This window comes from Aythya fuligula, chromosome 2, assembly GCF_009819795.1.
Source record: "Aythya fuligula isolate bAytFul2 chromosome 2, bAytFul2.pri, whole genome shotgun sequence".
NCBI classification, from domain to species: domain Eukaryota; kingdom Metazoa; phylum Chordata; class Aves; order Anseriformes; family Anatidae; genus Aythya; species Aythya fuligula.
In genome coordinates this window covers 53,535,280-53,560,829 of record NC_045560.1, presented here as the reverse complement: position 1 = coordinate 53,560,829, position 25,550 = coordinate 53,535,280, and the positions used below count along the sequence as shown (strand labels likewise).

The 25,550-nt window shown below is 41.3% G+C and overlaps 1 protein-coding gene across 1 annotated transcript in view; it reads right to left on the bottom strand.

The window, feature by feature from the left end:
- Positions 1-5,100: 5,100 nt before the first annotated feature.
- Positions 5,101-25,550, bottom strand: part of CAP2 (cyclase associated actin cytoskeleton regulatory protein 2) — a 63,513-nt gene continuing 43,063 nt past the window's right edge. The window contains exons 7-13 of the mRNA XM_032182958.1: positions 24,619-24,724; positions 14,049-14,238; positions 13,025-13,200; positions 11,675-11,798; positions 11,377-11,459; positions 8,178-8,318; positions 5,101-6,630 (exon numbers count right to left, since the gene is read on the bottom strand). Of these exons, the coding sequence (XP_032038849.1) occupies positions 6,547-6,630; positions 8,178-8,318; positions 11,377-11,459; positions 11,675-11,798; positions 13,025-13,200; positions 14,049-14,238; positions 24,619-24,724 (904 nt within the window). The 3' untranslated portion in view covers positions 5,101-6,546. The remainder of the gene's footprint in view (positions 6,631-8,177; positions 8,319-11,376; positions 11,460-11,674; positions 11,799-13,024; positions 13,201-14,048; positions 14,239-24,618; positions 24,725-25,550) is intronic.

Genomic DNA, 25,550 nt, shown 5'->3' with positions numbered 1-25,550 from the left:
ATAGGCAAGCTGAGGTGAATTGACAAAGTGCTTGGCCTGTGCCACCTTAATTAAATGAAATCACACGTTCTGCGCCCATTTTGTAGCTAGGGTTCCGATGGCATGTGTGTTATAACGTGAGACCTGGGCAAAACCAATATGGGTAGCTGATTTGGGAAATATAGTGAGTTTTAGCACAATTATGATGAACAAACAGTGCAGAATGAGAGTAAGGAAGGAAGAAATGGAAAGAAGATAGAGAAGTATACAAAAGAAAACCATGCACTGTGGTAGCTTAGAAGTGACCATCTGATGAAAGACAAGGGCAAGGAGTGTGGATTTATGAAAAAAAGAAATAATACCTCCCACAGTCCCAAGATCACATGTAAGATACCCCAAAATACATTATCTTAACATGGCTATTAACTGCTGATGACAATCTAGCTTGGAAAAGATAGCAATAACATAGCAGAGCTTCCTCCTTTGTAATATTTCACCTTGTCCTTCATCAGCTATAGTGATGAATGAAAATGAAAAAGCTATGGTGATGAAAATAATTTCACTGTTTTTAAATTGGGTTTTCACCACAAACCCATCAAGATGAAAGTGGCTGGCCGTTGTGTGTATGTGTGTGTGTGTCCACACGCATTGTCATGGTTCTCTCAAACCAGATCAGATCTGTAGATACAATTACAAGGTCTCACAGGCTTCACATAATGTTGCCAGTCACATGTAAATTTTAGGGTAACCCCATACCATTTAGGTAATCCCATAACCAGTTGGGATTTACTGTGTAGTTATGTTGGGTATTCAAGGTGAAACTGAATGACTGATGAGAGGGAGAAGGGAATTAAAAGGTAGACAAACAATACAGTATTTCTTCATTCCCATTTTTTTCAGTCAGTAGTGTTTAGTTCTTCTGCCTTCAAAAAACAGCCCACAAATTCCAAAATTCTTTGTAATGCAGGTGTTCAGATTATTCTATGCTGTATATGATAAAGAGGTGCCATAACAACAAGGCATGCAAGTGATGGGGAACTCACTGCCTTTCTGAGCACAAAAAGTCTAGTTTCACTGCTGTGTGATTGCCACACATGATGGGAGTGTGCATGACCTTCTGTATCACTCTTTTCTCCCTGAAGGGATGCAAGACACAGACTCCTGATGGCTCTTGAACAGGAGGCGTTTATTGCCCTTTTTCACTACTACATATACTTTCCCCGTAGTCCCACGCACTGTCCACGTGCCCAAACCTGTCATACAGTTGTTTAGAGACCTTTAGACACGTGCCTTGAGCCAGACAGCAATTGGCCACTGCCCAAAGCTCATCTTTAACACTGTAGCCAATTTACTTTATCTCAACCTTCCTCAAGTTTTTGTTTCTAGCGCTTGTTTCCTCATTATCTCTAATTCAGGGACGTGTGAAAGTGTGAAGCCACCTGCAAATTCCTTTCCCACATCTCCCTAGTTTAGTGTGCCTTCTCTTGTGAGCAGAGTCAGAAAGGGGAATGATCTTGGGTAGTTCATTGTACTGGTTGATGAAAATAAGTGGTTGAGTGCCTTGACAGTTAAATATCCTCTTGTCTTGAAAAGAGATTTAGGCAAGAGGAAACCTTTTGAAAGGGAGGTAAACACCTAAAAGGAGATATTGCAGCTTTTAGGAGGAATCTGGAAAGGAATCTTAAACTCTTTCTGTGTGGGTAAGTGCTGAAAAACCAAATCTATCACTTTTGAGTGGGAAGCCTTTTATAATCAACAAGAAGTAACAGAGCACTGGTTTGCTTTAAATCTGGCTATTAGGAGCTACAGCAGTGCTTCTTTGTTCATTTTTGAACAAAGCATCCTGTTCTCAGGGCAAGGTCTTAACCAGTTTTTAAAACCAAGGGTTTGCTGAAGCATTCATCTGGCTGTATGAAAAGTTCAATTCCTTCCTTGCCTGGGGGATTCAGATCACATCTGCCTCACTCTAAAGTGTTCAACTAATAGGAGAGTAACAGGACTCTATTTTAAAAGAGTCCTTGGGTGAGAACTGGTGGCCATTAATCAGCAGCAGCCTCTTGTACTACAAAGCAGCTAATTGCTGTGAAGAGCAACTTGCATACATGCATGCTATGTAAGCATTTGTGTATTTATTTATTTGTATATTTATGTATACAGTAAAATGAAACACAAACCTTGGTTATAGAGATTCTTCGCCACTGAAACTGCAGGGTCACCACGGAGTGAGAACTCTACCCCTTGTTGGGTCAAGCCAAGTACAAAACACTGAACTTGAGCAGAAAAACAAGCGTATGCATTTACCTAAGTAGAAAGTAAAGCATGATATATTTAATTGTAGAGGAATCTACTGCACAGCTGTCCCCTGAATTGAATCAGTTTAGCCTTTCAGTGTGAAACCAGGCTGTCGCGTCCAGCTGAGGATTTTGGAGGGGAGATTGGCTCTCAAGCTACCATGGTCTGCTGAGACATTTTCTTTCTAACATGCAGCTTCAGGTGTGATACATACAGATACCAGTATCCCCGTGGTCACATTTAATAAAAAGACATGGCAAATTAGGCAGAGAAAAAAAAGGAACTTTTCCACCTTCATCTTGGGGTATGTAGGTTTCTAGTGTGGTTGCCTGTATTTAGCAGTATTGTCTGTTTTAAGAGTTGTGTGCAGATTCTTTTATTTGACCTGGTTTGAATGAAGAACAGTCAGAAAAATGCTTTACTCAGGAGTCTGGGAAAAGTAATATCTGTGCCACCAGGAAGCCTTATCAGTTGCCTCATTACCTAACAGCACGTTCTTTACTGTGCCCAGTGAGGAAGTATGAGCCTGCCTCCACTGCAGCAGCACTGGCTGGGTGGAGCTAGAGGTCTGGAGAAGAAAAGTCTCTGGTGGCTGGTGGTACTCAGGTTGGGCCCATGGTAGACAGCAAGAGTTTGGCAAGAAGGGTTAAGCCTAGGAAGTCACCACAGAGTGTGGGGCAGAGAGGTAGAGTGTTGTCTACTCTATGAAAATTTGGCACCCAAACAGATTTTTTTTCAGGATTATTTCAACCAGAAGGAGGGAGCAGGCTCTCGTTTTCTGGTAGCCAGGACATTCTTTGGGGTGTGATACTTGTGATTTTCATCTAATGACTGCTTCATGCATCAGGTGCCTGGTTATGGACACCTTCTGAGGGCAGTAGCTACCTAGGGGTGATATTCTCACAGGAATGGGCCCAGACCACCTCCAGCAGGGGCAGTGAACCCATCTGAGATGTGCTTGATAACTGCTCTGCTTGCTAGCACGTCGTGTAGACAGGTGCACCTAAGCTCCAGTTGTCTGTGAAAAAAGTGGCCGCCCCTTGCACATTTTCGAGTAACATGGAAGGAGTGAACACTGAGTTGAGACCCTGAAGGATTTCAGATGAACAGGTGTCTTTGGGAAGGAAATACGACACACAGATCTATGAAGATGCATTCAGTACAGTAACACTGAAGGAACTTGCGCAGATCCAGAAACACTGGGGACTCAAAACTAGTTAAGAACTATGAGTAACAGCTATGGCACTGGGAAGCCTTAACAAATACCAAATTCCCTAGGACACTGACAAGATTTCTGGTTTTCAAATGCAGACTTGAAATAACTTACCTTTTAATCATTAACAGCTCTGCTAAATATTAGTTTTAAGTTCAATCCGGTATTTTTAATGAGATGTGCTTTTAGTGGGAATATGCTTAGTGGTGTTCAGAAACAAGCTGAGATTAATCTTTCATAACGAGTAAATGCTTTTTTCTTCTTCCTTATTCATCCCACTCAAGCCTCCTCCTTGTACCGAGATGATCATTTTAAAATCAGAGTAGTCTTTCCATGTCTTAACAGTGACTTTTGGAGAGTAGGGTTTCCCAGCCCCTTGAGGCACGGCGTACACAGCCCCTGCAGATGCTGTGGTCCAGCATTTTTTCATTGTCGGTAAGAGTTTGCGATTGCCAGGGCCTCAGCTGGTTTCTGCCATCTGGTGGATGCACGGAGTCACTACCTCAGTGCCTCTAACTTCTGCTAATCCTCAGCAAGCGATATTCTGATCTGCTAAAGTACTGTCACAGACCCCCAGGCTGGCTGCGGAGGGAAGGGACCTCTGGAGGCCACCTGGACCTCAGGCAGGGCCACCTCGCCCAGGCTCTTACTTGGCACTTCCCCTTGTTGCACTCCATGAGGCTCTGTTTAAGGCTCCATTTCGGAAAGCATGAGATCTGTGGAAGCTTCTCAGAGGGAAAATGCTTTCTACATTTGAACACAGTTAAAATCTCCTGTATTTTACTGCTGATTCACAGCCTGGTAAATATCTGACCCAAGCAGGCTTATTAAAATGAATTACACCACTGGGCTGATTACACCAGACACATTGGTTCCGTAACAATATATGCACCAAAAGTACTGTTTTTAAAGTTTAGTTGTACACAAATTCATGTAGGGAGGAATCAGTCTTGGGTTTATTTTGTTCGCGTGGCATTCCTTTGTATTTTTGAAGGCAGGCTTCAGAGAACAGTCCAATCTACTGAAAACGTGAGACAAATATTTTTCGTGAGGATCGGAGCTGGCAGAACACGGTCACAGATTTGTGTCCCGTGGCTGACCATGCAAACTGGATAACAGGTATTTGCATATTTACAACGTCTGTCTCCCATTCCACTTTCCTGGTGTCTAACACTGTGTGATCTCCTGCAAAGCAGCATGTGGCTTCCTGTCTTTGCGATGACTCCGTCCCTATTCTATTTTTTGAAAAGCAAAAACCAGAATGCAAACCCGATAAACTTGCACCGGGTCATGATCATCTCCCTAGACATAATATCTGGAAAATACAGGTGTAGCTAAAAGTGAGATTCATGAAAAGCTGGATCCTGTGGTTGCCGCTGAAGTCATAAGCACAAAATACCAGGTTTCTCTGCTAGCCTGCAGAATGCCCACCGTCCACTGCCCGCTGGATTGTGGCAGCAGAAGTGACAATGCTCACTGAGATGGGAGGAGGAGCTGCTCGTTCTTGGTTCAGCCTTTGAGGCAGCGTTTAAGAAGGGGAAAGCATAGAGGAGAAAGAGTATGATACAGCAAGCTCCAAACAACTTTGTATTTAAACAAGTACATTTTCCTTTTTATTTCATAAGAAGTTTACTGTTGAAAAAATGGTATGTACTAAAGCAAACACCTTATACACATAGATTCGACATCAGATAGCAAAACCTTGCAGACTGTGCACTACTGGTTGTTGCGTTATATTGGGCTGACAGTCAAAGATACTGAAAAACCTTCAAGGATTAATGTACTTTCAAGGTAAATTAGGCACAAAATTAGCTTGTAACTAGCTCTGCAAGCATCTCACGGTGATTTCACCATTACAAAGTATTACAAGTGATCAAAAACATGTGCTGACTTTAAATTTTTAAAATTTTATTGGTACTATGTGCTGAAATAGTACAAATGTATACAACACTCCACCTTTGTTAAAAAAGCATGTACAATAGGGACTATAAAGTAGAGTCAGAGGGCTAAACAGGGCCTGTATCAGGGCTCAACTAATGGCATAAATTCCTGGCTTTGCTTTATGGCCATTTTTGAAACTGAGTAAGGCTTACAAATGCAGGGAAGAAACAGAAGGATATTTTGGTGGATAGGAGCCACAACAGCAACATTTTAAAGGAAGATTATCAGCAAGCAAATTAAGTGGTATCTGACGTATGCCTCTCTCAGTTTTCTGAAGAGGATGCGAGATACGCTGTCAGATTTTGAAGAATGAGAGACTGTCTCAGAAACAAAAGAAAGAAGATATGAGTATCAAAAAACTTTCAAGTGATTTGCTGCAAGGTTTTAACTTAGATGAGGTTTTAGTTTAGAAAGAATTACTGATTGGCAAGAAATGAGAGGGCAACAGCAAGTCTGTGTGGACCATAATAAAACCTGTCTTCATTGAAAACATAGGGATCTTCTAAATATACATATTAGAAAAGTGTTTGATTAAAATATCATGTTTTTTCATCTTCCACTAGCAAAATGTATTGCTGAAGGTTGTTCTTTTTTTGCTTGCTTAAAAAACAAACCAAAACCCCATTATGATTGCCACAGCACTACGTGGAGCCAGTAGTTGCCTCTAGGGGTGCATTCTTACTGCATTGTACAGGAATAGCTTAGAAGGTAAAAATAAATGTCGTAGAGTCTTAATGCTGTTTTTGATTAGCAAAAACATGAAAAAGAATGCACTGAAGCCATATGATGACGAAATGGATCATGCAGCATTTCGGCTCTATGTATAAAGTATTTCAAACCCATGGTGTGCCTGGAGGGTGGGGGCGTTACTGCGTTGCATTCACATGACATCATTTAGAGTTAAAATTGGAAGTGAAGGCAAACTGTGGAAACCTGAAAAATACTGGGATGCCTAACAAAAGCGTGCCAGATGAGTTATTGTTCCTAGCATGCAGAGCTAATGCTTGAAGGCCTATCACAGCAGTAGTAACTACTGCTGCTCCTAGTTCTTTACATTACTGCTTTGCTTATGCTGGCTATGGTCTGATCACGGTCAGCAAGCGCTGCGTGGTGTCAGGAAGTTAACCCACAATCTCTGCAGGTTCGGTGACCAGCTTGGATCCATCCCACGCTGTCTTGAACTGTTCAGGAACCGGAAATTCTTTCTGGTAAGAAACAAAAGCAGCAGCGATGGTTAGATAAACAGTGGGTACCTCCTGAAAACTGACGGAATACCCGTTAGTGCTACATGACTGGCAAAGCATTGATAGCTCAGACACGCCGGGATTACAGAGAGGCTTTCCTCATTACCCTAGGAAGCTATTTCACAATGCCACACAGGAAAAGGCCTTGTTGCTACCCAGTTTCAACTAGCCTTGGGATGGTGCAGCTTTGTCGTAAGCCCTCTCACACAATTATTTGGAACAACTAACTAAATAAACCTCACGCCAGAAATGACTTTAGACTCCATCAGTGATTGGCCTGGAAGACAGCAGAAAGGATTTCAGCATGGAGATTTAGCGAGGAGACTTAATTTTAAGGAGGAAAACAATAATACGATACAGAAGAAAAAAATCTGATAAAAACATCCTATCATTTTACATGTGATATACTTCAAGAGATGCTTTGTGGGATACACAACACAAAGCAGAACTTTGAGGAAGGTCTTTGTCCATTCTGTGCATGCAGTAAAAGCAGAAGAGATCCGTGGGTCTTCCTCAGATCCCAGTAAACAGAAGTGTGGAGGGAAGGACTTTTTCTTTCAGATCTCGCAGTGTTTTGATAGCCAGTAAATTCAGATATTACTGGTGTTTGGGGGAGAAACTCATCAAAGAGACCTTTTTTCTATTTAAGGAGTAGGTGAATATGAACCCACCAAAAATTGTTCTCTTAGCTGTCTGAAGATGGGCATCCAATAGTCACTTTTGGAAATGTGGAGCATCCAAATTCTCATCATGTATTTTCTTTCATAAAGCCTAAACTCTTCTACCATAAATATTCCAGAGTGAAAGGTCTGTGAGAAATTCTGTCTACAGCCATCCAGTGCAATTTTAAAACTCTCTTGTTGAACTGTTACGAGTGCACTTCACCTCCATGATCCCTTGCTGGTGTGTGAAGCGACAGAGCATGACTTTTCTTAGAAATGCTGGAGGGCCAAGGAGGAAAGTCTCACTAGAACGAGGAAGGAGCCTTTGCATCGGCAAATGCAATCCTCATGTTTTGGTGACTTTTGAGAACAACCTTTTGGAAAATTCTAGAAAAAGTAGGACAAATGCTACCCATATAGCAGCTTTAGAAAAAAACGAGTATATAATACTGTAGTAGCAATATATTTAGCCAAGCTTTAGCATCATCCTCTTCAGGCCTGAGTGCTCTCATATAATGTTGTGAAGTGAGTTTCTTTCAGAGATTATGTTTAGTTACCAATTTAAAAAATAAAATTAAATGGACAGGAGATGAAGCCATCACCTGTCAAAATGGGAAGAAATAGTGTCCAATCTTTAAAACTACTTTGTAATCCAGAAAAAAAAAAAAAAAAAAAAAAAAGTGTTTTCTGCACTGATCACTGAGATACTGGTACATAGAAATTCAATTGTTTTGAATGTTTTTTGGTGAGGCTAATACATGAGGAATGTTAGCTTTTACTTTCCTAGCAGTTTTAGCTACCAAGACAAGTTGGGTGGGGGAGAAAATCCAAAATAATCTCACTCACATAATCACCATCTTGGGGGATGAGGACGTTCATCTCAGAGGACTTGGCACTCACAATCTCACAATCTAACGATTCCTCACTGAGGTAGATGTGGCAGCCTTCTGTTTTGTTAATAGAAATGGTTGGCACTTTCCCCATCACCTGCAGAAGGAAATATACTTATTATCAAATCTTGAAAAGCAAACAGAGATACTATTCATAAAATCCTTACTGCCTGCAGGTCTAGTTTTGGCCACCAGCGTCTCATTTGGATCTTAGCTGCCTGCACGGTGCTTATATTTGGGATGGAAGCTGTCTGTTTGTTAGCCACTGAAGTTCCTGGCGGTGGTGACAAAGATCTATATGCAATAGCAAACTTATAATATGCAGCAAACTTTTAATATACGGTTGGATGAAAGTGCTTTCTCCATTCTCTCTACTTCCAGTGACATTTTTGTGCTGAAGCTTACGCAGTGTTCACCTTGTTCATCAGTGAGACTGGTAAGAAACCAAACGCGTCAACTCCAACCCATTCTGGGCAAATGAAAGATCCCAGCCTACAGCACCACTCGCAAGTGTTTTGTGATGCGTTCTAAAGACTTCAAAGCTCTTCCAGGTTTTACAGCACACAAAGAGTTTTTGAGCACACAAAGGGTCTTTATCCCCTTCAGGCAAGATTCAGTTCTAAAAAAAGTACGGAGATCAATTTAATTAAATCTTTAAAGATGCTTCTTATGTCACCTGAAAAGCAAGCAAAGGATTTACTTGAGGGGAGAAAGGGAAATAAATCTTCCCTTGTTTACAGTTCTGCAGATTAAAAGATCTCCACCTGGCCTGATGTTTGTCAGTAAAAATTCCTCCTCCTCCTGCCCTCTCTGGCAGGAGCCAGGGACAGCAGTACACTCTGGACAGTGTATCAAAAGGGCAAAGCTTATTTTGAGCCATAAAGCAGGAATAGCATGTGATAATCACATACTTGCAAACACACAAAAAAATAATTAAAAAAAGTGTGTCTCTCATCATTCAAATTAAGAATATAATTTCAGCTTCAGTTCCTCAAAGTGGCAGCAAAGAGCAAGTTGTCTGTCCTTTGCATCCCACCTGGATCCCAAAGTCTGTTCTATGTTTTAATGCATCCTAAACTGATCTTTCTTTTCTTCAACAGGATGTCATGCAACACAGAGCAAAAGGAGGGTGTGTGTAGTGTAACAGTTTTTGCAAACATCAGGCAAGAAAAAAAAAAGCCTCTGGGAAAAAGGGGATTGAAGTAGAATGGCATTGAAGTAACTATAACAAAATCTGTAGGGTGAATTTACTGAAATTTGTTGCATTAATGTATCACGTATTTGCAATTTATGAGCTCGGGTCTTCAAAATACTGAGAAAATTGAGGTTCTGAGCACTTGGCATGCTCAAACCCTGCAGAAGCTGCCTGCTTCAAGCAGCTTATAGCCAGACTTTTAAGTGGAACTCCACTCTGCTCCGTGGCGTAGAAGCCTTATGCAATATTCATAGAACCTGCTTAATCAAAAGAATTTTTGTTCTTAGAAAAGATATTTCCCCTTTGTTTGAATATTAACAAGCTGTGTTTTTGCTATTCATTACATATGAATTTTTCATCTCTCATGAATAGTTCTGGCGGTAATGATAAAAATTATTTATTTTTTTAAAAGCACTCAAATGCGTGGGATCTTTAACCGCCTGTGCCATGAGAAGACATGTAGTGATCATGAATAAAACTGCTTGTGCCAGTTCAGAAAATGATGCACAGCTGGTAGCAATGTCAATCACTTGCAAGAGTTTCAAAATATTAAAAAAAAAAACAAAACAAAACTTGCTATTTTTTACCATGGTGGCTGTGACCAGCATTTGTGAGGCATGGAGCGGGGTTGTCTACTTTGAAAGTCATACAGCAGGCACGGCCTTTTAAGCAAAAGACCTCACCTTTCATCAAGACTGGCATTTTAATGTAATTTAATTCATATTTCATTCCCTTTTCGCTTAAAATACATCCCAGTTAAGTGAAATACATCCGAAAGATGTACTTTGCTTAATACATCCCAAAGGCCTTTCCTGAGACTTGCTTGTGTTGGTTGGACACAGCCCAGTATCAGATCATGTACGGTCAGTCCCCTGGAACTGAATGAGTGAAGTGCCATAAATGTCAGGCAGGCTGCCTGGCAATAAATACCTTAACTGGGGGAGGCAGAGGGATTTGGCCAACCTCTTTTTGTGGTTTGTGGGGGCAGGACAAGGGGCAATGGCCACAAGATGGAGCCCAGGAAGTTCCTCACCAACATGCGAAAGAACTTCTTCACGGTGAGGGTGGCGGAGCACTGGGACAGGCAACAAGGGAGGTTGTGGAGTCTCCTTCTCTGGAGATAATCATGGCCTGTCTGGGTGCCTACCTGGGCAGCCTGCTCTAAGGAACCTGCTTGGGCAGGGGGACTGGACCTGATGAGCTCTTGAGGTCCCTTCCAGCCCCTACAATTCTGTGATTCTGTATTGCATGGGGCAATGTCCCCTACAGAGAGGGCAATAGATGGATTAAAAATCTGTGTATTTTCATTTCACAAGAACCACCAAGGAAGATGATCTCTGATGAAGCTTTGCTCACTGGTTGTCAAAGATGAGATCAGTAGAGGCTCACAGCCCATTTCTAGGCAAGTGTCTACATTATCTACTCCTGTAATGTGTCATGTTGCTAGCAGGGGAGATCTTCAAAATCCCAGTGCCTACTTCCACTTTCTGTCATTTAGCTGTCCTTTAACAGTCTATTCAAACATTTTCCTTGAGAGAATAAAAAAAAAAAAAAGAAAAATAACCAGCTTCTAGGCTTAAAAAGCAATTAGCTAACTGCCAGCATTTGTTCTGTGAAGCACCACTAAACTTTCAAGTGCCAGGAGCTGTTTACCATGAAAGCAGCAAAATTAGGGCCAGAAGTAATAACACGTCTAGTGTATAGATCTCTCAGCTTCGCTGGAACCAGAAGGTGCTGGACTAAATGAGGTTTATTCAGTAATGCTCAATAGTTTTCACAAGCACTTTCTAAATACCTCGGCAGAATTTAGTGCATACGAAGATAGGTTTAGGTGCATCAGTCTTTTATTCTTGGTGTGCTCATAGGGGTTTTTAATAATCTCTTGTAGCTACACGTTGGGCTTTTTCTTTCTGCTTGCTCTCTTTCTCATCCCATCTTTGTTTTTCAAATAGATATTTACCTGAATCTGAATATCCCTGGAATTGATCACTTCCACGATTCCCACAACGTTGTCAAACACAAGGCCAAACTTTTTACAGTTGTCTAAAATAAAAACAATCATAAATAGGAAAGGTGAGATAGGAGCAAACATATGCACACCTGCTGCATCAACTACAAACATTCCCAGTCTTGTACTGCTTAGCTGAGCATGGTGATCAGTCTATTGAAATGAAGGGAATGACTCAGATGCATTAGGAATCACATAAGTCAGTTTTTTCAAGATTGGCATTTATAGCCCAGCTGAGCTATCCACTCACCAATAGTAATTGAATTGATTTTTCCTTTTATCTGAAGTGTAGATTTGTTACACTTGAAAATGTAGGCCACTTGCTTGAGTTCAGTGTTGGTAATGACCAGGTCATTCTTATCCTCTTGATATTCCTGTTTCAAAAGAAAGGTGATTTATTTGGTTCTTTAACTGGCTAACAGTCAGCGTTCAGCACAATGTATCCTCAAGTCATCACACCATTACAACAGAACAATATCCTGCCAGTGGCTTAATTTTTTAAATTGCTGCCAGCAATTTAAAAATGCACTCGCAAAAGTGTTGCTTGGCTCCCATCCAGCTGCGTAAACTTCTGCATGACTACACTGCGGGCTGTTCCCTCCCTCTTTTAACCAACACAGCAACGTGACTTTTCACTCAGGTGCTTTGGTATCACAAACAAATCTATCTTTTTCCATCAGAAGACTGAGCAAAAGGGAAACACTTCTGTCTGTACTTTTAAGCACGGGAGAGGTGCTTGCATGGAACGGGCGATGAAAATAAATCTCTAATTCTAGTGGTTAACAAAGATGGAGAAAGTACTCTGTGATAATACTGTTCTCTCACAAGGGTGGCCTGCAAGAAGGGGTTTTAATTGAATTCTCCACTGGATTTGTTTCTGGGGGACTGTCTGATTTTGGCATGGAGCTACTGGAGGGAGTCCAGCAGAGGGCTACTAAGGCGATTAGGGGCTAGAGCATCTGTCAAAGGAGGAGGGGCTGAGAGAGCTGGGCCCGTTTAGCTTGGAGAGAACAGAGAGGGGATCTTACTGATGTGTATAAATATCTGAAGGGAGAGTGTTGAGAATATGGGGCCAGGTTCTTTTCTTTGGTGCCCAGCAACTGGACGAGAGGCAGCAGGCACAAACTGAACAGCAGGAAGTTCTGGCTGAATATGAGATAACACTTCTTCACTGTGGGGTGACAGAGCACTGAATGGGTTGCCCAGAGAGGCTGTGGAGTCTCCTTCTCTGGAGATACTCAATACCTGCCTAGATGCCATCCTATGCAATGTGCTCGGGGTGACCTTTGGCAGGGGCTTGGACTGGAGGTCTCCAGAGCTCCCTTCCAACCCTGCCCATTCTGTGATTCTGTGCCTTTTGACATTCTCCAGTTCAGATGAATTGTCTCAGATTCTCAGAGACCGATGAATTAACTTCAGATCCTAGAGAGCACTAATGGCTAAACTGCAGCAAGGCTGAGCAATACAGAATTAGCCCATTTTTAGCTGCAACTTTCATTAGTTGCATCTTGATCACGGACAACCTTTTGCAAGACGTCCACTGCTCAAGCTGCTTGGCAGTGTTGAGGGGTTGCAATTCAGCGGTGTGGCTGGAACTCACCACTCTCCATTTCTTTCCCTCTAGCTCCAAGACAGGGGCATGGCTCTGCTGCGGGGAGTTCTTGGGGGAGGTGGGACTGGGAGTATGGCTTTTCGTGGGAGAACGAACAGGTGGGCCTTGGGCGCGTAGGCTGGGGTTCTTGTGAGTCTTCTGGTCATCAGAGACATGTCGAAGCCCTTAAAAAAAAAAAAGGTGCTTGTAAAAGAGTCTGTTTTCTTGTCCTAAGGGTATTCATATTTAAATAAGAATGATACTATCTAAATCATTTGCAATTGGGTTAAATTATCCTATGAATTTACATTTTTGATTTCCTCAAGATTTGCCTAGGTAACCACCTAAAATGTAACTGCACACATATTTTTAGCAATTCACATAAAACCTATTTAAAGCCCGTGGATGGCTCTCTTAAAAGCTTTCACAGGAAATGCAGCAATGTCTTCTAGTCCTTCCCTGTCTGCAGAGAGCTCTGCAAGCTTGCTATTGCATAATTTTACATCCATAAAAGCGAGATTCGCTTTCTAATCTGTCCTATCCGTACCGCATTAAAGGCTGATTTACCAGTTGTATGTATTTAAACTCACAGCCATCCGCTTTAATTACAACTGTCCAGTATTAATACAGAAAGTGTTACCACACTGCGGTGAGCTGTACCTTCTCACTTAACATGTAACACATTTTGACACAGGTTGGTGCACTGACTGTGAATTAGAAATGAGAATAAACTCTGCTCACAATTGCAGCTCTGAGATTCACCAGCTGCTGGGGATTGAAGATGTCTGGCTTGGTTGCCTTAAAATTATATGGAGACTTCTAAGTAAATGGTATGAATGTCAGGAATGCTGAACAAGTTTGAGCGCTGTTACTTCTAAAGGAGGTTTTGATATGCAGGCTCAGTGCAAGCCTCGGAAAGATCTGAGTTGCCTAAACGTAACTTAAAAACGCTGGTGCAATTTGGGGCAGTACATATAGCAGCTGTTGATGTAGTTTGACTCAAGGGTCACCGTTTGTTTTCTTTCCTCCTGACCTTTGGTAATTGCCTCTCCTTGGTTAAGCTGTGCAAACAGGGCTGAGCGAGATGCTGTTCCTTCATCCTTCGTGGTTTCTGCATCGAAGATGGGAGGAGGTCCAGGTGGCGGCGGCGGCGGAGGTGGTGGAGAGAGGCACGGCCCACTGCTTAGAACGGATCGCAGGGACATGTGGGATGCAACAGGGCCCTGTGTCACATGGATGGAAATAATTTTTAATCAGCTTTTCAAGGAACACTCTATTATGATAGCTCTTATTAATGTCTGAGGGTAACTGTGGGTTTCAGTGACTCCAGACAGCCACAGGCTCAGAAGGTCTGGCACCATCACTGAACTTAATGCTGTGAATCTTCCCTGCAGCAATGCAAACAGGGCCAGAAAGGCTGATAGACCACACTGCTACTCTGCTGCAGAACCCCCGCACCTAAAATGTTTCTACAAAATGCTTGTGAAGACTATTGTTAAATATCTTTAACTGTAAAGATTCCATAATTTATTATACTTACATAAGGTAAGTGATACACAAACGCTTACCATACGCAAAAGTGAAAATGTCCTCTTCTTTTCAGAGACCATACTCAGTAAAGCATAAATCGATGTGCATTCAGAAACACACAGAAAATGTTCTGTCCAACAAATAACTGGGAGGATCACGAGCTGTCAGTTACACATAAGAAAGGTGCTAAACTGTATAAAAGATGTAAACTGCTGTTCTTCAGACTGTTCAAATAATCTGCAAAGATTCAGATTGTAGAAGAGTGCAAAGCTATGGTCATTCAAGTAATTTATTTATGAAATTCAGTATTGTTTTGATGTCTCAAATTCTTTTTTCTTTTTTTCTTCAGTTGCAGAAGATCACAGCAGCACATGAATTATGAGTGAGGGGCCTTAATAAAGTAAGCAAACCAATCATTCTATTAGTTTGCATAATCAAAAGTACATGTTTTGGTTTGCATTGTAATGCTCATTTACAATATTATCACACAAACAGGAAATACTGATAATGAGCTGATTAAAATTTTATGCGCCCTACTAATAGAAAAGACAGAATGAATCTGAGAAACTGAGAGTCACTTTTTCCATCCTGCCACTAAGTGTCACTCTGATTCCAAAAACTGCTCATCTAGACAGCATCTCTGCAGCAGAGCAGAGACTGTTTCAGAAGAACCCTTGTGAAAAATTAGATTGGTTCTGATGAATTCAGCTACCTGTACAGGTGTCGTGCATTGCACTAATACATATTTATTAGGGGGGCAGATACAATGGAAAAATGACAGGGGCTTACAGAGTCACAGCTCCTCTAATTGGCCACCTTTGTTAAGAGATACAGGTTGTTAAAAATGCATCCCTGGTAATCAATACTGGGAATAGATATTGCTTAGCAGGACTCAGAGAGTTTTATCAATTTTTTATGATGCCACCCCTTTCTGCTTCCCTCTAAACTGAAACATCAGAGTATTCATCCAGTTTATGCATCTCACAGGAGTGAAAAGTGTAGCTATTTTTTAAAAAGTAGACTAGTTTTAGCCTGTGGTCCCAAACTGGTGGTGGGAAAGGAGCTGAGTTGCACATGCTTTTTATTCTTCAACATAATTTAAATAAAAACACTTGGCACATTTGAATACCTAACGGCATGCACCCCTCTCAGTCAGTATGACCCTAGCTGGAGTAGCACAGAGAGATAATAATATCATTAATTAATGTCTTAATGTAACCCTTCTCTTGGCACATGGGTCTTCAGGATTTAGGTACTGTTGCATTTGAAGGAGCTGTTTATGGAATTTGTTAGTGATGAATACATTGCAAGATTGTTTGTCATGTTAGTGGCATTAAAATTGTACTGTACAAGAAGACTCGTTGAATTGCTGGTACTCAGGTGAGCGGTGAAGCTGATGTAGTAGCACAGTCTGATTGTTCCTGAATGGATCCGTGATCTCTTACAGTAATGAGTTCTCTGCTATTAAATGTTTTTAACCAAATGTAAACAAAGGAGAAGAATCCCCTTTAGGAATGGATTACCATTTATTGTCAAGATGTATCAGAACCAGATGCTGATGTCTCTTAGAGACATGCCATTGTTTCATGGATACGTTAGAGCATTTCTGCATACATACCTAGTAATTAAAGCTTATTATTTTAGACTGGGGACATCTTCCCCACTGGACCCTCGATCTACGGTGCCTGTCTTCCTGCTGGTGCTCATACCAGTAACGTTACCTGCAGCAGAATCAGCACAACTGTGAATTACTATAGTAAAAAATGAACGTAAGTGGATTTAGCGGCACAATCAGTTATTGCTGCCTGAGGTGCAGTAGAGATCTTCCCTGTCTGTTGCCTGCAACCATAGCAACTGTATTCACTGTGTCCTGGTTATCCAGAATTATGAACAGTGCATTCACAGGGTTTTTTGAAATACTCAGCTATCTAGAAATGGCACTCACCTTTCACACTGCAGTGTGAACATGCAGCTGTGAACTATGTATGCTCTGTGTGAGTAGATTAATGGTGGTACTGGCAGGAGTGGCTAATAACTTGTGGCTTGAGATAAAAATTTGGACTTCTCATCTCTGAAAGACACTTTATGACTTCAGTATCATCCGTATGCATCAGTACAGCGCTGTCATTTTGCAGAAAGAGTCACTGTTTGAGGAGCAAGTGTCACCTGGAAGCAGAAGCAGCTGATGCTCTTTTGTAATTAACACCAAATAAATTCTGCAAAGGCTGCAAAGATGCATTAGAGAAAAATAAAAACAATAAATAAAAAAAAGAAGCAGCAGCAGGAATTATCTGGGTACTCAGCATACAGCACAGAATGGTGGGTCACTCCACCAATCTCTTTGCTTCAGGTGGCAAGCTGAAGGCCATCACTAATCCATGCAGTAGACTTCAGGCTCAGATGCTGCTGCTGAGCAGTGTATCAAAGGGCAGTTTCCCAAATGGCAACAAAAGTATTGGAATAGCTAGTAACAAAAGTGGAAGGAAATTGAGGGTATTTAATTGTGAGGAGTGGATGATCTCTCTCCCAGAACCCAAGAGAACTACCTAGTGAAAACACAAACAAAACAGATTTTAAATACATCAATAAATCTGGACGTGGTTTTGTGCCTCATTTACTTTTCGAGAAGGGGCAGAGAGGGAAAAGGATCTGGGCAATTAGAAGCATGTTTTCCTTCTAGAGCAGTACTAGAAGAGTGGCTCGGGGAAGCTGTCACAGTGGCACAGAAGGCACAGGAGTGAACTGGAAATGCAGCAAACGCTTTGCACTTCTGGCATTCCCTGCATGCCAGGGAGATGGCATCTGCGCTGTGCTCAAATGTGCTGATGCAAAGGGCGGTTTTAAAACCAGATTAGAGGAGTGGCTCCAGGAACTTTCTTCTCTGATTAGCTTTGACCCTGATTAATTCATAAACCTCCACGTTATCTACCTAAGTCACAGGCAAGTGGTTTCCTTTTCTTAGTCGCCTTTCTAAAACCACTTAGATCCTCAGGCTCTAGAATATTTCTGAACCAGACTCTTAAACTGTTCTGGTATCTGGCAGTACTTGTATATAGTCCTATCCAATTTCAGCTAAAGTGCCCTTCACAAAGTCCATTCATTTCTTTTCTGTATAGGGTGGCGTTTGTGCGAGCTGCTGGGAATAAAATAGCACGTTATATGCCCGCAATAAGTTCATCTTTCCTAACGCAGCAGGTGCTTACCAGCTTTGCTATTTGCAAACAACTCTTCAGATTAGCCTCAAGCAGATGTTAACAACAGTGCATCTTTATACAAAGAGCATTAAGAGCCATTTGGACCAGCGAGGGCGGTTATTTGCAAGCCGCCTTTCTTCCTCTTTTATTTCAGCTGTTTGCCCCGGTGACAGCTGCTGCTCTCAGTGCTGTGGGGTCTGCAGCCATCACGTCAAGTTCTTCCGTGAGCCGACTGCTCTCATCACCACGTTGGTGTGGTCATTTCTTCACCATTGGCACACAGGCCCCGTGTAAGAGTTGTGTGGGGAATAGAGAGCTTCAGCCTCGGCTGGTGGAAATGTAACCCAAAGCGAAGCCATTAATGTTTAACCTCTTAGCTTTGCATCACAGTGAACTTGACGGGGTATAAATCTTGTTCCCAGGGCTTTCTAAAATGGGGGGAAAATGTAATTTTCTGAGTAAAACGCTATCAAGAACAGACGATGCAGGCCCTACAGCCATGCAGTAATAGCTCTGTAGAGGACAGAATAGTCCAGAAATTTTATCTCAGGGAAAAAAAATTGTCTTCAGCCTCCTACTAAATGCTGATCTGAAGGGGGTGACAGGAAAGGGTCGGGGTTTGCTCCTTGCTGGATGGCCCAGAGCCACCTCCCTTGACTGCGCCTCAGCGGCTTCCCCTGCGCACACCGACTGAAGCTGCCCACAGGCCTGGCTCTGATGAAGGCCTCTTGTCACGGTGCAAGGGTGTGCAGGATTGCAGCACCACCTCAAAGGATGTTGTGTTTCTGCCTGTGTCTTGTAGGACTGGCAGAAGGACTAGCACTTCTCTTTTTCACCTTGCTCTCAACCTAGCTGCCTCAGTGGCATAAAGAAATGACTGTTTCTGTTGAGGCAGGTGGCTAGATAAAATTCACCTGTGTCAAATCCCAGTTAATTCCCTTGAAGTTACAGTAGGGATTAATGAAACTCTTTGCTCTGGGTCTTGCCTATTGTACATTTCTCCTCTGGAGCACAGAGCAATAGCCACTCTTGTTAGGGAAACAAAATGAAGCCTTCCATATCACTGGTGTTGTATTGTACTGGGGGACGAGAGGGGCTTATGTGCCAGGCCCTATATGAACAGCCCCAGTGTTTCTCTGGGGTTATCTAGTTTTAGGCTGACACAGTGCAGCACAGGGAACAGGGGAATAAAGCTCTTGTGGTAGGAACCTACTGTGGAGTATCTGAGTGGACACCCATCTCTTGTCTCTTGTCATTTTTATGGAGGACAAACAAATTCCAAATACTTATACAATGCATATAAATAAATTATATATAATATATATATACTGCCTGTATATAACATAAAGTACCTATGTTATTAGTCATTCATGTTAAGATGCAGGTATCTATTTGTGGCTGAGGCAAAAGGTGGATTAGATAGAGGTATAAAATCCCTTCCTTAATTTATTGAAAAGCCTCATTTTCAAGGCAGCAGGTAAGCAGAAATCCTAACAGGGACTGCATTCTCCTTAAAAATAAGGTATCTCTGTTTTCCATCTCTCCCCCTTTTTAGTAATCCTGGTTTCACACCTAAAATGATTACAGCATTCTGTATTGTTTTTCCTATACATATGTACAGACGAAGACAAGAATCACAAAGCTCAAAATATCATGTATCCACCTCTGGGAACAGGTGGGCTGTGACTTAGGGGCACAGAGCTCTCGTTAAGGTGTGTTTTGTGTAAAAGTAGCTTAGCACCACAGTTCCATTACCTCCTGTATTTAAGCCACCTGTCTGCACGGGGTTATGCTGCCCTCAAATTTACCAGACGAAACAGCTGACTTGCAGGGCCTGTAATCTTTGAGAGTTAGAATACAAAACAACAAAAAACAGACGAGGCTCTTTTTGCTTGTTACTGGGGCTCAGCAGAATTACTTATCTGTTGAGCTTGCAAACTTGGAAGCCCCTTTTAATACACTTCTGCCACTTGTCACCTGTTCAGGGTTTAAAATGGTGCTTACATCTTCACAGGTACCCAATCAAAAACGTTTTACCCAGCCAAGGTCTTCTAAATTGATAACAGGAGGCTTTTGCTGGCAGAAGCTGGTCTTTTCAGCTTGTTCACCGCAGTGCAAAGAGAGGTGATACCTTGCAGAAAAGTATTTTGATAGCACAGGAGAGAGGCAGAGCTATTTTATATGAAAATGTGTGGAGGTTATTATTTTAGACAAGCATGAAATGGCCAAGGTCTGTACTGAGACTAGTATAATTGCACTCAGACGGGCTAATGGAGGAATTACGATGACTCTTCTCAGTGGTTCCGAGCCATTTGTGCAACCTGTGGAGAATTTCAACTTTTAAAGAGTGTTTTTAGAATACTATATAATTAGTTATAAATATATATATATTTAAATGGAAGGAAAAAAGACTTGAAGGTACAGTATTGGCTTCAATGAGAACAGGATATAAATAAATCTCAACTGCTTCAACTGCATCAACTGCTGCACGGATGCAGGCTTCCTCTTAAGAGTTTATTTTGATTTGTAAATGGGGGTGGGGAGAGGGGCATAATATTCATCACTTGAGTGAAATTCTCTATTAAACCAAACACTGTAAAGAAGTTCACCTCTATTTTCCTCGTATTTCTTCAAATCCTGCTGGCAAAATTTGTCCTAAATGACAACTTTATACAAAGAGGGAAAACTTACTGCAGCTCTACTTGCAAGGGAGAAGAAAATTTAGGACAATTATCCCTGCGTAAGATTTGTTTCTTAACACTTATTTGATGTGCAGGAAACTACAGCAATCTCTCCTTATTGCTGGTTGTTTTCTTGCTGCATAGTTAACCTGCAGAAATAAGAGCAGAAGTTTCACTTCCCCCAGCTTACTCATGCAGTCCTTGTAGCAAACAAGCTTTTATGAGGCATTTTTGTGTGCTTATATTACAGCTGTTCATTTCTTTGCACCACCAAAAAAAAGAGCAGGGAGGAAAGAAAGAGCTATGCTTCAGTAGAATCCCTTCTTTAGGGAAGAAAAAAAAAAAAAAAAAAAAAAAAGCATTTTCTATTTATCAGTAACAAACTAAAAAAAGACATAGCTCCCTGGTAGAGCTGTAGATTTCATGTTGAAGTCAGAAAGTTGTAGCAAGCAAGCCTGACAGTTGCTGCATGGGAAAAATGCAGCACTGGACATGCAAAACATTTTGTTACAATAACACTTCTTGCATAAACTCATTGACATCTGAGAATGTCGTATCCAGTGGCAAATTAAAACTTGCAAGCCTCCATTAGGTTGGTAATTACTATCGTTCCCATTATCAAGATGGCATAATTGAGATAAGTGAGTAGAGTGAACTGCTCCTCACCACAGGGTATATTTGTGGCAGACGGAGGCACATACTTTACAGTCAAAATAATGAACTCCAGAATTACACTTTTAATGAAATCCTGTAGATCCATCTGACATCCACTGACAGGAATGTTTTCCCTGACATATGCACAATCTAGTTAACATTAATTAAAAAGAAAACTTCAGATTATGATGGAAGTATAGAGTGACACGTTTTATTCCCCGGGATGATCCTGCTCACAAACACACACATTCTAAAACGTAATTTCTTCTGAGAGCACAAAGCCAACAAATATCCTACCTGTACCTCTGATGTCTAGAAATGCCTGTGATTTATGCAGGGTCTGGTTTTGTACCACCATTCTCCATGGATAGCAGAAGAGGCTCAGATAAAGGCCTTATGGTGCTAAGCTCTGCTATTTCTAGGCTTTCTCCTCAGACAGTCCCATGCATTTCAATAGGATGGCCTGAAGGAGTGAGCTATTGGTACACATCTTGGCAGAATCGGAGTCAAAGTGAGTAAGGAGAGAGAACTGTGGCAGATGTGAAAATCTGTAAGCATCAGTTTTTATCACCAATTTATTACAAAGCTGATAGAAGTACCTGTTATTCTCAGAGCTCACTGCTTAGCCATTATTCCAACGTTGTGCACCAGTTTTAGTATCTGTCTTGTAATTTCTTAAGACATTTCTTTCACTTTCCCCTAAAGTGTCTGCCCGTGTGCTGTCGGCAGAGCCAGGAACAGTACTGCATGCACTAATGAGCTGCTCCAAGGCTGGCTGCAGCTGCCCCATGCAGCTTGATGGACGGGTACATGGGGGCTGGAAACTGCCCGGCTTTGTGGCATGGCCATGGAGCACGGCCAGAAACGTGCGTGCCATGCTATGCAGCACCTACAGAAAAAGGGGCCAACTGCCCATTAAAAACACTCTCCCCTCTTTTTTGGGAACCCAGGCTTAATCTGATCAGGCTGATGCTATCGGGGTGTTTCAGTTCAAGTTAGGAGAATACAGCTCTAAGAAATGCAGTTGTTAATGTTCTCCCTGAATCTTTAGTCTCTTTAGAAATACCCGAATATGTCACTTAACAGCTTTTTGTATAATGCTTCCAGCATTGCTTTGTTGACTTCGACAGATACGGAGGCTAAATTATTGGTACAGTGTACTTATAAATGTGTACTTACATTGGCCAAAGACTTTTTCTATTTCCATCTGTAATAAAATAGCTTTTCTGTATCGTCTGCCTTTCATAAATGTACCACTTCCTTAATGCCTTGCCAAACTACTGCTTTCTCCTTTTATGCATGTAAGTGGAAGCTGCTGTGTGCCGTGATTAACAACAGTGTCTGGAATACTTTTACAGCTCTTATATATCATATTTCTGTTTAGGCCCTGATTCTGCAAACCTTTATGCTTAACTTCATTCAGCACTAATCTGTGACTTTCATTCTCACCTTAAAATGTATAACAAAAATCAAATTATCGCTTTAGTAACTTACTGCTTTCTGGAATGTATTTGTTACCAAGCTTCATAAAAATATTTAAGGAAGCCATTTAAACAACTTGCTAACTTACTGGATTCAAATTTCCATACAGTCTCATGAAGTAAAACTTGAAAATATTATACATCCATAGGAAATGTGTTTGTAACTTAATCTTTCTGGCACACATTACATGAATGATAATTTAAATGAGCCATATTTCCAACACAACTTCTTTCAAATCAAAGTGATACCCAAACTGAGTGAAATCAATACTTCAGAGGCAGTAATAGACTCATCACTCAAGATGTAATAAGCCCTGTTTGCAGTAAACTATGTTTAATATGAATAAACAAGTCACACCTAAGTGTGTATTCAGCAATTTCCTGCACAGCTAAAGCAAGGGAAATAGAGAGCTGTGATGGCTGAGATGCTTCTAAAACCAGTCAAATATAATCTGCAATAGCTACACATCTGTATGAGAGTACCAGTGCTCAAAGCACTGAGGTTTCCTCCTATATCATATAACAAATATAACAAATCTCTGTAATGCTACTTCCATACCTGTAAAGTTCCAATAAAGTGAAGATATATTCATATACATGTATCTTGCTCTGTATGAACAAAACTAAATTTGTTCCAGATTCTTAGGCTAATTCTGCTAACAGGGTGCTACAATTTCTTTTCCTTTTCTAATAATCATTTAAAAATCATCACTTGTTCTCACATTCTTTAATTAAAATAGAGTAGAATGTAGCAAGTGTGAAATTTAGTACTAAATTAAGAAAGGGAATCATAATTAATATTTAACATTTTCCCTACAGAAACCTACAGAGTAGCAGATAATTCCGGTCCTTCCATTTATCAGGTTTCAACATTTTTGCATTGCTTCAAACTAAAATATACACACAGATTGTAGTGTCTCCTGTGTTTGAACTTGCCCTTGAATACTGTAAGGCCTTGTACAATGTGTAGAGACAGTAGTGCAGAGGAAGGTGTGAAGCCTGTTGCTGAACACAAGTGCTAGACATTCTTTCACATGATTATCCCCTCCACGGAGGGGAGACAAAGTAACTTCTCCAGATACCTTGTTAAGATACTGTCTGTTTCACTTCCTTAGGAGCTGTTACAGTGGTCTGGGAATTAAATTATCTGGTGGTCTGCATCAGTCCTCTTAGCAGTCCTTCAATTTTTAAAAATTTTATTTGCCTATAGAGAAGAAGTTATAGTCTTGGTGTGAATGACTGCATGTGCAAGTCTGTGTGCACTGGTAAGTTTAGGAAATGACAGCAAAGAGTTGGCTGATTGTATTTTTAACACACTCCAGCAATTCTCGTAACTTGATAATAAACACGAGCACATTATTCCAATCCCATGTAGAACATTGCATTAATGTAGACAGCAGACATAAACTCTTACATTTACACCCGACAGAAAATATATTCTTCGTGTTTATACCTCTTTTTAAGAACAATATTCATTGCCATCATCTTGCTATGCATCCCAGATGTAACACACAGATGTTTATAAAGAGAGCATAAATAGCACACAGTCATATATATTAACTCTCTGTATATATATATATATGAAGCATGCATTTCAGAAATTATCTCTGTATGTATAAAATAGTTTTATAAAGATGACTATCTAAGGAGTAAGAACTCAGTGCAAATTCCTTGTGTTTCTCTTCCCTGTTATTAAACCTATCTCTTTGTTCAGACTTTTTACACCATCCTTTTCCTTCCCCCATCACACTCACCTAATTTTCCTTCATTCTGACGTGCCCTTTAAATTCTTTGGTTTTGCTTTTGTTCCTACATTCTACCGTATCAGACCCAGAGAACTGTGCCTTTCCTCACCCTCTGCAGCTGGGGATTATGGCTGTAATCATCTCAAATCATTCTTCTCTCTTCCTCAAAACCTGTACCACAGTGGCCTAATACATCTTCTCCGCCTGACTCTCAAGCTTTTATCAGTTGGGTTCATTGAGCATGACTTCTCTTCCTGGCCTAGATGTGGAGGTAATGACCATTTCATGGTTCTTCATGAGCAAGTGAAGGGTACTTACAGTTTTGCTCCAGGTAAGCCCCGTGGTATGATGCTCTTTGATATAAGCTTGAAGCTCAGACCAGATGTTCAGATACGACTTCACCCAGTCAACATGGCGTGCATCACTGTAAAAAGAGACATTATTTGTACGTGTGAATGTTTGCACGTAAAGCAGAAAGCACTGCTATTCATGCTTAAAGCAGGTGAAGCCCAGTGTCTGCTCTACAGCCATGGACAAATCAGTTAGCAGGCAGCAAGCCAGCCCAGCGCTGAAGATGCTGAGGCCCACTATGCTGGAGAGCTTTTGGGCCCTTGCAGAGAACAAACAAGGGCAAAGGTGTCTCTAGCACAGACTGCTTCTTGCAGGAAGGCTTGTCATCATCCTGCTCAGGCTCACCATCAACTGAGGAAGCACTAAAAGCTATTTGGAGCTCTGTAGCAGCTACTCACACTCCATCTTGGAGTCCTGAATCTTAGAAAGTGAAATACCTGTGGGTTCTGTAAAATATTCTAGCTGCCAAGTTCACATGTAGCCAGCATAATGCTGGATCATGTAATAGTCATCTGACTAAAATATTTATACATCAAGGATTTCAAAAGTACAAATCAAAAGCTGGCTCTGGAATGATTCTTTGGGAAGCTTCAGTCTTCTAGTGGGGGAGTAAGTGAGAACAAGAAATATGTAAAGAAAGAGGAACTGCTTGTAAGATGTGTCCTTACTTATGAAGCTCCAAATACGAATAGTTACTGAACCGTGACTGCTATGGACTGGATGCTCACAGGGGCTTGGGTGCTTACCCTCTATTTATTTCCCTTGGAGCCTGATGTTTAATAGTGATAAGGATCTGGGTCAATGGGTTTAACCCAAAGCCTACAGAAGTCAAGAGACAGCCTTTCGCTGCTTTGGAAGACATTGTGATCTGGTCGAATATTCAGTGAAAAAACAGGAAA